Below are 12,071 nucleotides of genomic sequence, written 5' to 3' on the forward strand. Positions count from 1 at the left end.
GCTGCAGCCACCACGAGGTGAGAACGCGGCCGCAAACTGGCCGCTCTGCCCGGCTTTGACAGCGACCCTCCTCCGGTTTCCCATCTGCCCGCGGGCCCGCCCGCGGCTCCGGGTTGGTGCTGCCCCCTGGTGTCAGCAGCTCGCTCTGCAGCCTCTTCCCAATTCTTCCTAGACGGGCTGACAGTGAGAAACCGGAAGAAACCAACGCGCCCCTCTTCGAATTTTAGAGGCGTTTTTAGCTCAGAGCGACCTCGAATAAACACACTGTCCACAGAGGATTTTATTTGAGCTGAGAAAAGGACCTTTCTGCCCCACCTTGTTCCTGAAGTGCCCGCCTCGCTGTCCTGCACGCCCGAAGGTCAGAGGCATGGAAGCCGGAGCCCACCATCCGAGAGTGGGACAGCGTTCTGGCCCTCCCACCGGTTCACTGGCTGAGCCCCTCGCCGAATTCAGCGTGACCTGTGGCCAGCTCCCTCCCTGGAAGAGGCAAACATGATTCTCTTCCTTGCAAATGTGTCGGCCCAAGAAGGTGTCCTGGGAGCTTGGAGGCCAATTCCACCTCCGCCTTCACCCTTCCTCCACCTCACCATCCTTGATGGCCCCGGTGAACAGGAAGCCAAAGTCTCAAGTCCCCCGAAGTACCCAAGTTGAGCGTCCTGCTGGGCCAGGGTGTTACGGATCTGCAAGGCTTAATGAGGAAGGAACTGGGTTTGAAAGAGTGACCGCCCGTCTCCCATCCCTTCCACTGCTAGGATTTGGGGCTGGTGACACCTGTTGGCTCGCTGAAGAAGAGAGAAGATTCCGCCCTCATGGGATAGGGACAGGAGGCAGCTGTCCTCGCAGACGTGGGCCACGAGGAAGGAGGCCTAATGGAGACTGACACAGTGGGGCTCCCTGAGAGACCACCATCTGAACCCATTATTATACAAGGGGAAAGTGAGGCAGGAAAAGAAAGAGCCTAGTGACCCTCACTCCCCACACCCCCAAGAGGGATTTAGATGATTTCCACGGGAGAACTTTCAAGCTAGACTTTGCCACTCTAGTCAACAACCCTGATACGGAGAGAACGTTTCTTTTTGAGGTTCAGGAGACAGAGCGATGGAAAAGGATTCTAGGGTCCGCGGTATATGGGGGACCATGGCCAAACCTCTCCTCCGAAGGGAAAGAGGGAGCAGGCAGCACCCATCTTATCAGCCCCACCTACCCAGCGGCTCTGAAAGTGGGTGCAATTCCGCTGTGGTGCCCCGGACTGGGGGCGGGAGAGGCGGACAGAGGCTAGCGGCCAGCAGAGGGAGCCCGGCCCCCGGCCTGGGACGCGGACGCGCTGGGAGCGCGGGGGCTCGCGGCGGCTCGGCGCCGCCCGGCCCAGCCCGCAGCCCGCGCCGGCGCCGCCCGGCCTCGCAGCTCAGCTCGCTGCCCCAGCCTTGCAGCCGCCCCCGGGGAGCAGCTGCCGCCGAGCCCGGGGCGCCCAACCTTCGGTCCCCGACTCCAGTCCCGCCTGACGAGCTTGCGGTGCCCCTGCCCCGCGCGACCCACAGAGCGCACTGTGCCGTTCACTTTGCATTGTAGCGTTTTATTGTTTTCTCGAGTTTTTGTCGTTTCGTCTCGCTCCAGAGCGAAAAGTGAAAACCTGAGGTGGAGCCCGCGGGCCGGAAGAGCAAAGCCCGGGCGCAGGGGCCGAGGGGCTGGCGGGGTGGGAGCTCCTCCAGGGATCGGGGCCCTCTCCCGCAGCCAAGGAACCCCCAAGCCCTGTACAATATAGATGCTCATGTAAAATGAAAAAAAAATTAAATGCTATGAGTTAATCTCTAAATATTATGTACACAGCAATGTACACCTTTGAATAAATTAATACCAATTTGCATATTCTGGGAACCTTAAAGCTTATTTACACAAATTACCATTTATTTCATAAATATCTTTTTTTTTTTTCACCCTGGGGACTCAAGGCAGAAGTGCCACTCCCTCTGCTGACCCAGGGGTGGGAGGGGCGCCTGTCTGGGTGAAGAGGTGGAAGGACTAAAAGAACAGGTTCCTCTCAGCTCAAGTCTACACTGACTTGAATCTTCACTGACCCCAGCACCCCTCACCCCAGATTCTCAAGCGGTCCCAGCCCGAGGCTAGGGGTTCTGGGGCTCCCCCGCCTGACGCCTGCACCTTCTGGCTCCCGAAGAGCCAGCCTCTGGCTGGGCCAGGGACGAGGACTCCCCACAGTGCTGGAGGACCCGGAGAGGGCCCCGCCGATGACACCTTGACACGGGAGCAGGCTTGGACCAAATCCAGTGGCTCCAAAGCGACTGCGTTCCTGGCAGCTGGATTCCTTCTGAAGCCCAGGGAAGTGTCCCAGGCCCTGGCTGGCTGATCGGGGCTTCATTCCAGCCTCTGCAGCCCGCTTTTTCTCCTTTATTTAAATAAATACCCATTCTGTGCTGTACATGTCCCAAGCAGCAGGGGCAGGCAGCTCAGGAGGCCTGCGCGGCAGCGGAGCAGCTGAGCAGCCCCTCACTTGGGCGACTCCCTGCCGGGCGAGAGGGCTCGCTGGCTCTCCAGCCCACTCACCAGCCTCTGGATGCTCTGCAGTTCACTGGCTGCCTCTTTGGCTGAGCCGCTGGGCGACAGGGCCCCGCGGGGCGGGGCCCCCGCTTTGCGGAGAGCCAGCTCGGGCGGCGGGCTGGGCTCCCGGCTGTTGCCGCCTGCAGCCTTGGAGCCCTCGGCCGCCAGCCCAGTAGTGAGGAGGCTAGTGCTAGGTGGGATGGTGACTGGGATCTGGTAGGGGCTGAAGCGCAGGCGGGGCCGGGCACTGCCCAGAAAGGGACTCCGGGATAGGGAGCCTGCGGCAGCAGCGGCAGCCGCCGCAGCACTAGTGGCTGGCAAAGCGGAGGCCGCCGCGGCAGCAGCAGCCATGTAAGTGTAGGGGTAGGGGAAGAGGCCTCCGAAAGTGGGCATTGGGATTCCCTGGAAGAAACAGAACAAGACAAGGGTTAGGCATCCTGCCTGAGGTGTTTCTGCAGGTGATCTGGGCTCTAGGGGTGGTGCTACAACTGGAAATCCTTGCCCTACAGTTTTTAGGAATATGAGACCAGAGCTCACATGACCGTAATCCCCCAAAAGCACAGGTAGGCATGAGCCGGTATGCCTATGGCCAAACCCAGTCAGAAGGGGAGCTCACTTCAGGTTATGACGCACAGACCTGGCACCATCAAGCTCTGTGCCAGGTACTACAATCGGAGTATGGGAAGGCCATTACAGGCAGCTGAACTAGCATGGGCCTTGAGGGAGGAAACAGGGCTGGCACAGGGCCAGGTGGCCAGTAGGCATCTTTGGCTGTGCTGGGAGGGAGGTTCTGCTCACTTAGAACAGTGTCCTCCCCAGCCTTTCTATCCGCAGGTGCCCCGCGGGGCAGGGGAAGCACAGGCGAGGGGCGGGGTGGGGGCCGGGGGCCTTTGTAAATTCTCCCTCTGCCTGCCCACCTGCTCAGGGGTCTCCTGCCTGGACCAGGAGAAGGATCCAGATGCCAATCAGTTTATAAACTGGCCTGAATACAAAGGACTCCTGGCGGCACCTAAGAGGCAGCTGAGGAAGGAATGCAAGGCCTTTGCCTGTGGAAAGCACAGTAGCTGGGAAACCCTGGACAAACACTGCCTGAGTCCCTGAGGCCCGACTTTTGGATTATCTGACCTTTGAGATAATGTTCACTCCACAGAGTATGTGGGTATGGGGAGGAGGGCAGGAGCTGACTGGGCTGGGCTTCCGGGGAGCCTCAGGCCTGGCTCAGGCAGGGAGAACGAAGAGAAGTAGCTTAGTCAGGAATGAGAAAATATCCTTCCTGAGAAGGTCAAGCCCTACTGAGCATTCAGACATGGTGTCTCAGAGGAAGGAGGGAGGCTTCAGATCTCCCAGGTTTGGGCTCTTCCTGATGGCCAGAGGTGAGCTATCCTGGCTTGAGAACTTAACCATTAGCCGTCCACCAAGTGATGCGTCCTGAGTGCTGAGTACTTCTGCCCTGGCCTTACACCTGTGACCAGGCTGTGTCTAGAAGCCCTGACTTCCCTGTGACCTCTCTGATGCCCATGCTTATCACTAGAATTTGTCTGAGGAGGAGGCATCACATACACACCGACTCAAGGGTGCAGATTAAACCTCCAGGCCCTGAACTCCATTTTCTGGAGGCTTCCTTGCCAGCTCAGATCCCCAGATAGGTGATGTTAGTGCCTCAGACACTCACTCCACACGTCCCCAACGCTGAGCTCTATTTAAAACTCATTTCAGAATCCCCTCCCCCACTTTAAAAATATTTGCTTCTGAACCAAAGGAGCCTTCTCAGATCTGAACTCCTATTTTCCTTCCCTTAAGATAAGATCTCACGGGTTCAATTTGCCAGAAACCTCAGAGGGAGGAAAATGAATGTAGAGATTCCAAATCTTTCCACAGGGAATATTCCACCTAAGCAACCAAAGAGGCCGCTCTCCCCATCAGATCTTCTTATTTTGCTGCTGGCCACAGTTTCATAAACTTTCCCCTGGGAGCTCAGAATTTCAACTTGGGCCTGGGGAACCGAGCCCCTCGTCTCTGAGACATGTGGCTGGGAGAGTTGGGAAACCCGGTGTGGGGGAAGGGAGAACCCAGTCCTTTGTCAGGGCAGAGGACTTCCTGGGGGGTCTGAAAGGGGCCAGAGACATCTGGGAGGTGGGTCATTTGGGTGGTCAATTATCCAGAACATATTTCAAATTTTCCTACTCCTTTTGTCCAGCCACCTTAGCCTTTCAGGGACTGACAGTGAGCCAGGGATCTTTGTTCCCAAGAAAAATGTCCTGAGGCAGGCCAGGCAAGTGGACTTACAAAAGCCCGGGGCAGCCCCAGTCTGCCATAGCAGAAAGAGTCTAATGGGTTACACTCTATGCTAGGGTTATAGGGAAGGAAATAGGCCCAGAGAGGGTCAGGGACTTGCCCAAGGTCACACAGGAGTCAGAAGCAGTGCCCTTGCAGACCCTGGACCTACAGTCCTAGTCTCCCTGAACCTAGGTGTGTTCCAGAGGGTCCATTGGGTCTCCCCAGGAGGGAGTCCTTGCCGGCTGGAAGCACTGGAGCGCCTATGGCATTCTCAAGCCCTATGCCTGCCTCCTCTGCCCACCTCAGTCCTCCTCCCTCCATCGTGCTGCCACCAGCTCACAGGCCTTACCTGAGATGCCAGCATGTGCTGGGAGAGGTGGAACGGGAAGGGCCCGGCGGTGCTTGCCGCGCTGGCTGCGGGACCCAGCCCGCCTGCGTCCAGCCCGGTGGCTGTCCCTGGTCCGCCACCTCCTCCGCTGCCGCCGCCTGCCACCGAGGCCAGTAGGTGGCCCATGCCCATGGCGGAGAAGGCGCCGGGGCCCATGGCGAACTGTCCCGGGTGCAGAAAGAGCGGCTGGCCGGCCCCCAGAGGCCCGAAGAACTGCTGCCCGTGCAGGTGGCCGGAGAAAGCCAGGCCCGGCAGGTGTCCGGCGCCCAGGGGGGACGCACTGTCTGTCTGCACCACCAGTGGCGCCAGGCCGGGATCCTTGCCCTCGCCGGCCTCCTTGCGCCCCTCGTCCTTCCGCCGGGCTTCGGCGCGCTCCTTCTCTAGGCTCCGCAGGCCAAACAGGCCGTCCCCGCCGCTCTCGGCCGGCTCCTTGGCCCTCTCGGGGCTGCGCCGCTCCCGGGCGCGCTCGGGTTCGGTCAAGCGAGGGGGGCTGCCGCCGTCCAGGGCCGGGCTGCGGCCTAGCGCCTGCCCCGCGCGCTCCTCGCTCAGCCTCTCGGGCTCTGGGTCACTGTCCGCGGCGCACGACTTCTCCTCGGCTGCGGGGAGAGAGGACGCGCGGGGTTACGGCCTGGGAGAGACAGGAGCGAAGCCTCTCCCGGTGTCGGCGCCGGGCCGGAGAGACGTGCGAAAGCCTGCTCTCGGGGAGGCCAAGTCGGAGGAGCTTCTAGGGGCTCGTCGGGCTAGGGGCAGTTGTAGGTCACCTCATCCAAGACCCTTTATGTGCAGTGGGAGAAAGTGAACCCGGTAGAGAAAACCTTACTGCGCCAGAGTCACCCAGCGCCGGGGCCCTACCCCGGAGCCCAGCAGGATCTGCGGGCCACCTGGGACCGCCCTCACAGGAGAGTCCTGGGTTAGAGCCCTCCCAGGCTCACTGCTGACGCTTCTCCCAGGCCTTAAGTTAGCCGGATGTGGAGCACCGAGCCACCTGGCGCCCGGTGGACACCCTCCCCTTCTCTTCCCCGCCAGATCCGCACCTCTAGTCCGGTGCAGGCGCAGGGGACTAGGCGCTGTCCCCGGGGAGGGTGGCGGTTCCCGCGCGGGGGGAGGGTCGCAGGACGAGGCGTCCGACTCGGCACCGTCGCGCTCTGGCTTGCAATGCTCCTCGTACAAGCGCAACGACGGCAGCGTTAGCTGCTTCCTGGGGATAAGCGGACGGAGCGGGTCAGAGCGCAGCGCAGCACCCCCACCGCCCCCTTCCACGTCCTGTTCCCCCAGGCACCGCCATAGGTCGGTCCTGTACACCCTCACCTTTTCTCCCGCCGGCCATTCCCGGTGTCCCGGAAGCCCTTGGCAAACGGGTTGTTGTCGATCTTAAGCTGCGTGATCTGCGGGGACCGAGGGGGTGGCGCCAGGTCAGGATGCGGCTCTTCCAGCCTGGCCTGGGGCACCCGGAGGTCAGCGGCTGCCCACCCAGAGGAGAGCCCGGGGAGTGCACACTTGGTACCCGCCCACCTGGGATAGGACACTCCAAGCCACAAGGCAAGGTGAGGCCGGAGGGCGGGCCTCGAGGAAAGCGACCTCCAAAAACCTTATTCGAGGCATAATCCCTCAACTTGCACGCACAAGCCCAAAGCTCTTCGGCCAGAGTCGAAATGCGTCCAAGCGTGCACACAGGCCCACGAGGCCACTCAAGTTAAACTAACCCGGAACCTGAGCAGGGCGCAGACAGCAGAGCACACGCAGGTCAGCAGACACACACAGTCAACCACACTCACGGGCCGCGCACATGCAAGTACACACGGGCAAAACAAGTGCCCAGGAAACCAAACGAATTCACACGCCTCCACACGAATCTAAGGCACTCCAAATGGTGCGCGCATATCCGCGTGGGACAGACACATCGGTTCACAAGGACGGAGAAAACAACCGGCAGGACACTCAGACACTGTCGTTCAGCCGAGAGTCGCGCACATGGGCACAGGCCTAGTGGGGTGGTGATTTGCCTCTCTAGAGAGAGGGCGTAGAAGGGCAGCAAGCAGAAAAGGCCCTTTCACTTGACGGAAAAGCCTCTAAGCACCTCCCAAGGGGTCCCGGGCCTGGACCGACCCAGAGAGGGATGGCGGGGTGGGGGCTGTCACCTGTCCCGCCCTCTGGCTCCCCCAGGAGAGTGAAAACTGGGCCCCCTGCTCCTAGCGTTGGGTTCCTAGCAGCAGGAACGCCTGGGCAGATTGCCTCCGGCGCCCTCTTTTCATTTCAATTCCCATCCCTGAGCCAAGAAATAAACGAACAAAATGTAAAAATGTCAGCACGGCCCCGGAGTCTCTGCTAATTGCTAAGTAAATATCCCCACCCCAACGAGCGCCCAGCTGCTCGCGCGCCCGGGGGAGCTCGTGGGTATGTGTCGCGGGCTTGCGAGAGAGCCTGGGGGATTTCGGTGGCTGCTGCGCTTACAGACGTCAGGCTTGGTGCTCGGGAATGGGCCGTGAGGGAGCCGGGGGCTGCGGGCAGGTGTGAGTGGAGGGCTGGAGCCTGCACGTGGGGAGGGCGTCGGTGGAGGGGCTGGGCCCACCGCCGGTCCCGCGCACCTTGTCGTTCTGGTAGGCAGTGACCGCGATGAAGTCGGTCTCGGGGAACACGTAGGTACGAAAGGTGCTGTAAGGCAGCTTCAGGATGTCGTTGGCTCGCACGATGTGGAAGCGTGGTTGGTACTTGTGCATGGAGTTCAGGATGGTCTGCGGGGAGGGCGCGGGTCAGCCGACAGCACCCCCCCTCCCGCCAGCCTGTGACCCGAGCATTTCTGTTCTCTGGGGACCCGACCTCTTTCCATCTCTCTCTCTCTCTCTCAGGGTTTTGCCTTCCCCATTCCACCCCCCACCCTTCCCCGTTTTCTCCTGTCTTCTCTGCTTTTTTTCGCTCCTATATTACTTTTTCTTTTTTCTCTCAATTTTCTTCATCACAGTTTCTCTCCATTAAAAAAAAATTTACCCCAGTTGAAAACAGAAATAAAACAAAATAAAAACCCCTACAATGCCACTCTTAACCTCTCTTCCTGGGCTCACTGCTAAGACCCTAGTAACGCCACGGAGAGAAGACTGGGACCTTCGAGGGTTCACCGACTGCCCTACGTTCGGACAGGGAGTCCCTTCTGCCCCATGAACTTCCCCCCTCCCATTCGCTGGGGTCCTCGCTCAGGCAGAAATGATGAGAACCCCAAACTCCCTCCTCCTGGTCGGGCAATCTGCCTGTGGGAGGAGGGAAAGGAGTCTCAGAAAAGGTATGGAGGGGGCTGTTTTAACTTTTAAATCTCCACGTTTGGGGAGAGGGATGGGAACCCAGGTCTTGTTCACGGGGAAGGGTGAAGACAAGCTGAGGTCCTGGGCAGGGCTTCCAAGCTCAGAACCTAAAGACCAGCGGCTGCATGACCCAGTTCCGGCCACACCTGCCTCCCGCTGGACCCTAGGAGGGGCTGTGGAAGGCCTGAAGAGAGCTGAGGCTGTGAGCAGCCTGGAGCTTAGCGGCCCCCAACCCCCCCATTCTCCAGGCTTGCAGAGCAGAGCCCTCTGGGCCCAGGCCCAGCCGGCACAGGCCACAGGGCAGTGGCCTGGGCAGGGGCACCCTGCAGGTTCGGCAAGCGTTCCCCTCCGGGGAATCGTGCGGTCTCCTCTCCTCCCCCCACCCCCTGCAGTGCCCGGTGCTCAGTGTCCGACCCCCATCCGCACAACCGCCCTGCACTCACGAAGCCGTGCTTGTCGGAGATGTTGTTGGTCAGCTTCAGCTTATGGAAGGCCACCGGCTTGGCCATCCACTGCTCTCCCGTGGCCGGGCTGTCCGGGTGGATGTACATCCGTTTGGGCATCTCTGGGTCGGCCTTGCCCGCCACCATCCAGCGCGAGTTATGGAATTTATACCGGCAGTCATCAGCGGCCACGATGTCCATCAGCAGGATATATTTGGCCTTCTTGTCCAGGCCGCTGACTCGCACCTTGAAGGGAGGAAACATCCTCCTGCAAGAAAGGGAAAGATGGAGACGTCATGGGACCCGGCTCTCTGTCGGAGGACCCCCCCCCCACACCATTGCCTGGAGCTTCCCCACCTGTGTTCCGCTGTTGTCCCTGCTCTCCCCCTTAATACTGTCTGGGAGACACCACCTGCAGTTGTTATTCCTGGGAGACCCCATTTCTGCCTGTCAAGACCCTCTCCTATTATAAGGCTTCCCATCGGCCCTATGCTCAGATCTAGTGACCCTCTTTCTCCCTCATCTGAGATGAAAGCTGAGGTTTCAAGAAAGAAATCCAGGGCCTTTATAAATACACCCGCTTCTCTTGACTCTCCCTGAAATCCGTTCAGGGGATATATCCACTTGGGACCGAAGCTCTCAGAAATAAATTCGGATGTTGTTTGTTTGGGGGAAGGAACTGGGTTACAGTGCCGAACAAGGACCCTGACCCTGAAGTTCGGGGGAAGAGGGTGAGCCTGAGGCCTGGATTCTCCGTATCTGAGTCAAAGGCTTGAGTGGTTGGGGATTGTAGTTTTCTTCCGGCCTTAAGGCCTAGGGCGACGTGAGCGTCTGAAGGTTCTCGCTCCTCGGCGCGAACAAGGCTCCAGGCCGGGTCAGGCTGCAGCTGGGCCGGTTCGGGGCTCGCTGCCGAGAACGCAGCGACCGGCGGGAACCAGTGGGCCAGCCTGGGCCTAGCAGGGTGCGAGTCTCATTCTGGGCTCCAGGGTCGGAGGAGAGTGCGGGAGACGCTGCATCTGCCCAGAGCACCGAGCCAAACTCACAGGCAGGAGAGCGAGGCCGCGGGGCTGAGTTGCAGCCGAGACCGCTGGAGAGCAGCCAGGGCCGAGCCGCGGGGCCTCCTCGGCTTTGGGACTCATAACGATTGGGGCTATTTTGCAGGAGCATATTTTCGTTTTCATTTGGGAGATTTCGATGCTTTGGTTTAAAAAAATTCGTTCGCTGCCAAATAAGAAAGGTCAACTTGGTTGTCTAAGCGTGGTGCGGGGGCCCGAGCGAGCAGGGAGCCGCGAGCGGCGGGCTCGGCGCTGGTGTGTGCTGTCGGGTGCCCCTCTCGCCCACCCGCGCGCCCTCCGGCCAGCCGGCTGCCCTACCTCCCGGACTTGGTGATGACCATCTCGGTGCCCAGCTTGTGGAACTGGTCCCACAGCTCCTTGGCCTCCAGCGTCACCTTGGGGTCGTCCTCCACCTCGTCCTCGGGCTCCAGGCTCTTAAGCGAGCGCAGATGCGCAGCGGGCGGATGCGGGCCGAGTGCCGAGACGTGCAGCCCCGCCTCGGCCGCCGCCGCCGCCGCCGCAGCCGCCGCCGCCGCCGCCCCCGCCAAGCCGGGGTCGGGCAGAGGCTTGGCCAGCGCGCCGGGCGGCAGTGCGAGCGCCGGGAAGAAGGAGGGCTGCGCCGCCGCCAGAAAGGCGGACATGGGGAAGTCGGCCGGCCGTGGCGCGTGAAACGGGTGGTAAGCCATGGCGCTGGCCGCCAGCGCCGGCTCTCTCATCGGGACATCCGGCCCAGGCGCCCGGGGGCCGGGGCCGGGGGCGCGCGGCTCGGACCCCCGGCCCGGGCGGCGGCGCGCGCGGAGGAAGGGCGACCCGGGTGGCAAGCGCGGTGGCAGCTCCTCCCGGTTCCCCGTCCGGCGCACGGCGAGGGACGCGGGGCTCTGGGCGCGGGGGCGGCGGGGGCTCTGCGCGGGGCTGGGCTGGGCTGGCCCGCTCCGGCGCCGGGGACCACGCGCGACTGGTTAGATCTTGTCGTGATCTCTGGAAAACTGTGACTATCTCACATGTCCTGCCCTGCTCGGATCCCCTGCGCTAACGAGCCAGGCCCCCCTTGATTGCTGATTTTACGCTTTTTGGACCAATTGTGGGTCTCCGGGGGCGGGGTTTTGACAGCTCAGGCCAAGCTCCGGCCGGGAGGGGGGGCCGAGGAGAAGGTGTCGGAAGCCTCAGCAGTAAGAAAACATGTCAACAGAATAAAATATTAACCAATGACGGGCCAGCGAGCCCCGAGACCCCTCCCCCTGCCCCGGCCCCCACCCCGCCGCCCGCGCCCGCGGTTGCCTGCGCCCGGACAGGAAAGCGCGGCGGGTCGACCCGACTTGCCGAAAGGGCCTGAGGCGGGGGGCGCCCGGGTCCCAGGGCCCTGGGGAAGGACCCCCAGCCGCAGGCCGCCCCAAGTGCAAAGCATTGACACGGCCCAGAGAGGAGAGGGGGCGCCCTCCTTCTCCCGCGCCCGGCGGCCCGGCAGCTCTGGCCCGCGCCCCAGCTTGGCCTCCGACCCCACTCCCGGCCGTGGCGCCGCCCGGGCCCCTGCACTCCGGAGGGAGGCTGCGGGTGCTGGAAAGAGAGGCCGGTGGGCGGGCGAGTCGGGAGGCGCTGGCTGCCGAGGTCCCGGAGCGGAACCCAGGTGGCGGGAGCCGGTGAGTGGAGCCGTGGCAGAGCCCTGGAGGGGCCGGCGTGGGCGGGAGCGGGACGCGGCCTTTCACTCGGGAAACGCGGGGACCCCTTAGCCCGCGCCTCCCCTCACAGGAAGACTCAGGAGGAACCGGGAGTTCCGGGAAAGCCGTGGACTCAGCCCCGTATCCGCCTGCGTCCCCGACCTAAGCAGAGCTCTCCCACTGCCGGGAGAGCGGGTCCTCGGGGCTGGGAAGGTGTGAGTGCACCTTCCGCCGAGTACAGGGCGGCAAGGCGCGGGCGGATCCAGCCCCCAGGTTCTTGACCCGCGACCCAACGAATTTTCGCCGCATCCGGTACCAAAGACACAAGTATCCCTCATTCTAAACACCGGCATCCTCTCTCCTCCACTTTCCTAGAATTTGTTTCCAGCTCTCGAAAGCTCACGTCT

At 61.8% G+C, this 12,071-nt stretch overlaps 1 protein-coding gene across 2 annotated transcripts; it reads right to left on the minus strand.

Annotated features, from left to right (window-relative positions):
• Positions 1–1,557: 1,557 nt before the first annotated feature.
• TBX2 (T-box transcription factor 2) lies at positions 1,558–11,184 on the minus strand. 2 transcript variants are annotated; one of them, XM_067714256.1, is made up of 7 exons: positions 10,328–11,184; positions 8,955–9,222; positions 7,804–7,950; positions 6,527–6,603; positions 6,253–6,416; positions 5,180–5,814; positions 1,558–2,955 (listed from the first exon to the last, which is right to left on the minus strand). In XM_067714256.1, the coding sequence occupies exons 1-7, from the start codon at positions 10,723–10,725 to the stop codon at positions 2,503–2,505; spliced, it is 2,142 nt and encodes a 713-aa protein (XP_067570357.1). In that variant the 5' UTR covers positions 10,726–11,184; the 3' UTR covers positions 1,558–2,502. The 2 variants fall into 2 exon arrangements, with proteins under 2 accessions (XP_067570357.1, XP_067570358.1); XM_067714257.1 differs by lacking the exon at positions 10,328–11,184 and adding an exon at positions 9,665–10,272.
• Positions 11,185–12,071: the final 887 nt, after the last annotated feature.

This window comes from Pseudorca crassidens, chromosome 19 (assembly GCF_039906515.1).
Source record: "Pseudorca crassidens isolate mPseCra1 chromosome 19, mPseCra1.hap1, whole genome shotgun sequence".
Taxonomy (NCBI): Eukaryota; Metazoa; Chordata; class Mammalia; order Artiodactyla; family Delphinidae; genus Pseudorca; species Pseudorca crassidens.

What these genes read in the sequence shown, in the direction of transcription:
- TBX2 (XM_067714256.1), bottom strand. Translation starts at nt 10,725, where the DNA reads ATGAGAGAGCCGGCGCTGGCGGCCAGCGCCATGGCTTACCACCCGTTT. An exon ending in GTCATCACCAAGTCCGGGAG is followed by an intron (nt 9,223 to 10,327) that starts GTAGGGCAGCCG and finishes CCTTTCTTGCAG; the next exon opens with GAGGATGTTTCCTCCCTTCA. An exon ending in AATGGCCGGCGGGAGAAAAG is followed by an intron (nt 6,417 to 6,526) that starts GTGAGGGTGTAC and finishes GCTTATCCCCAG; the next exon opens with GAAGCAGCTAACGCTGCCGT.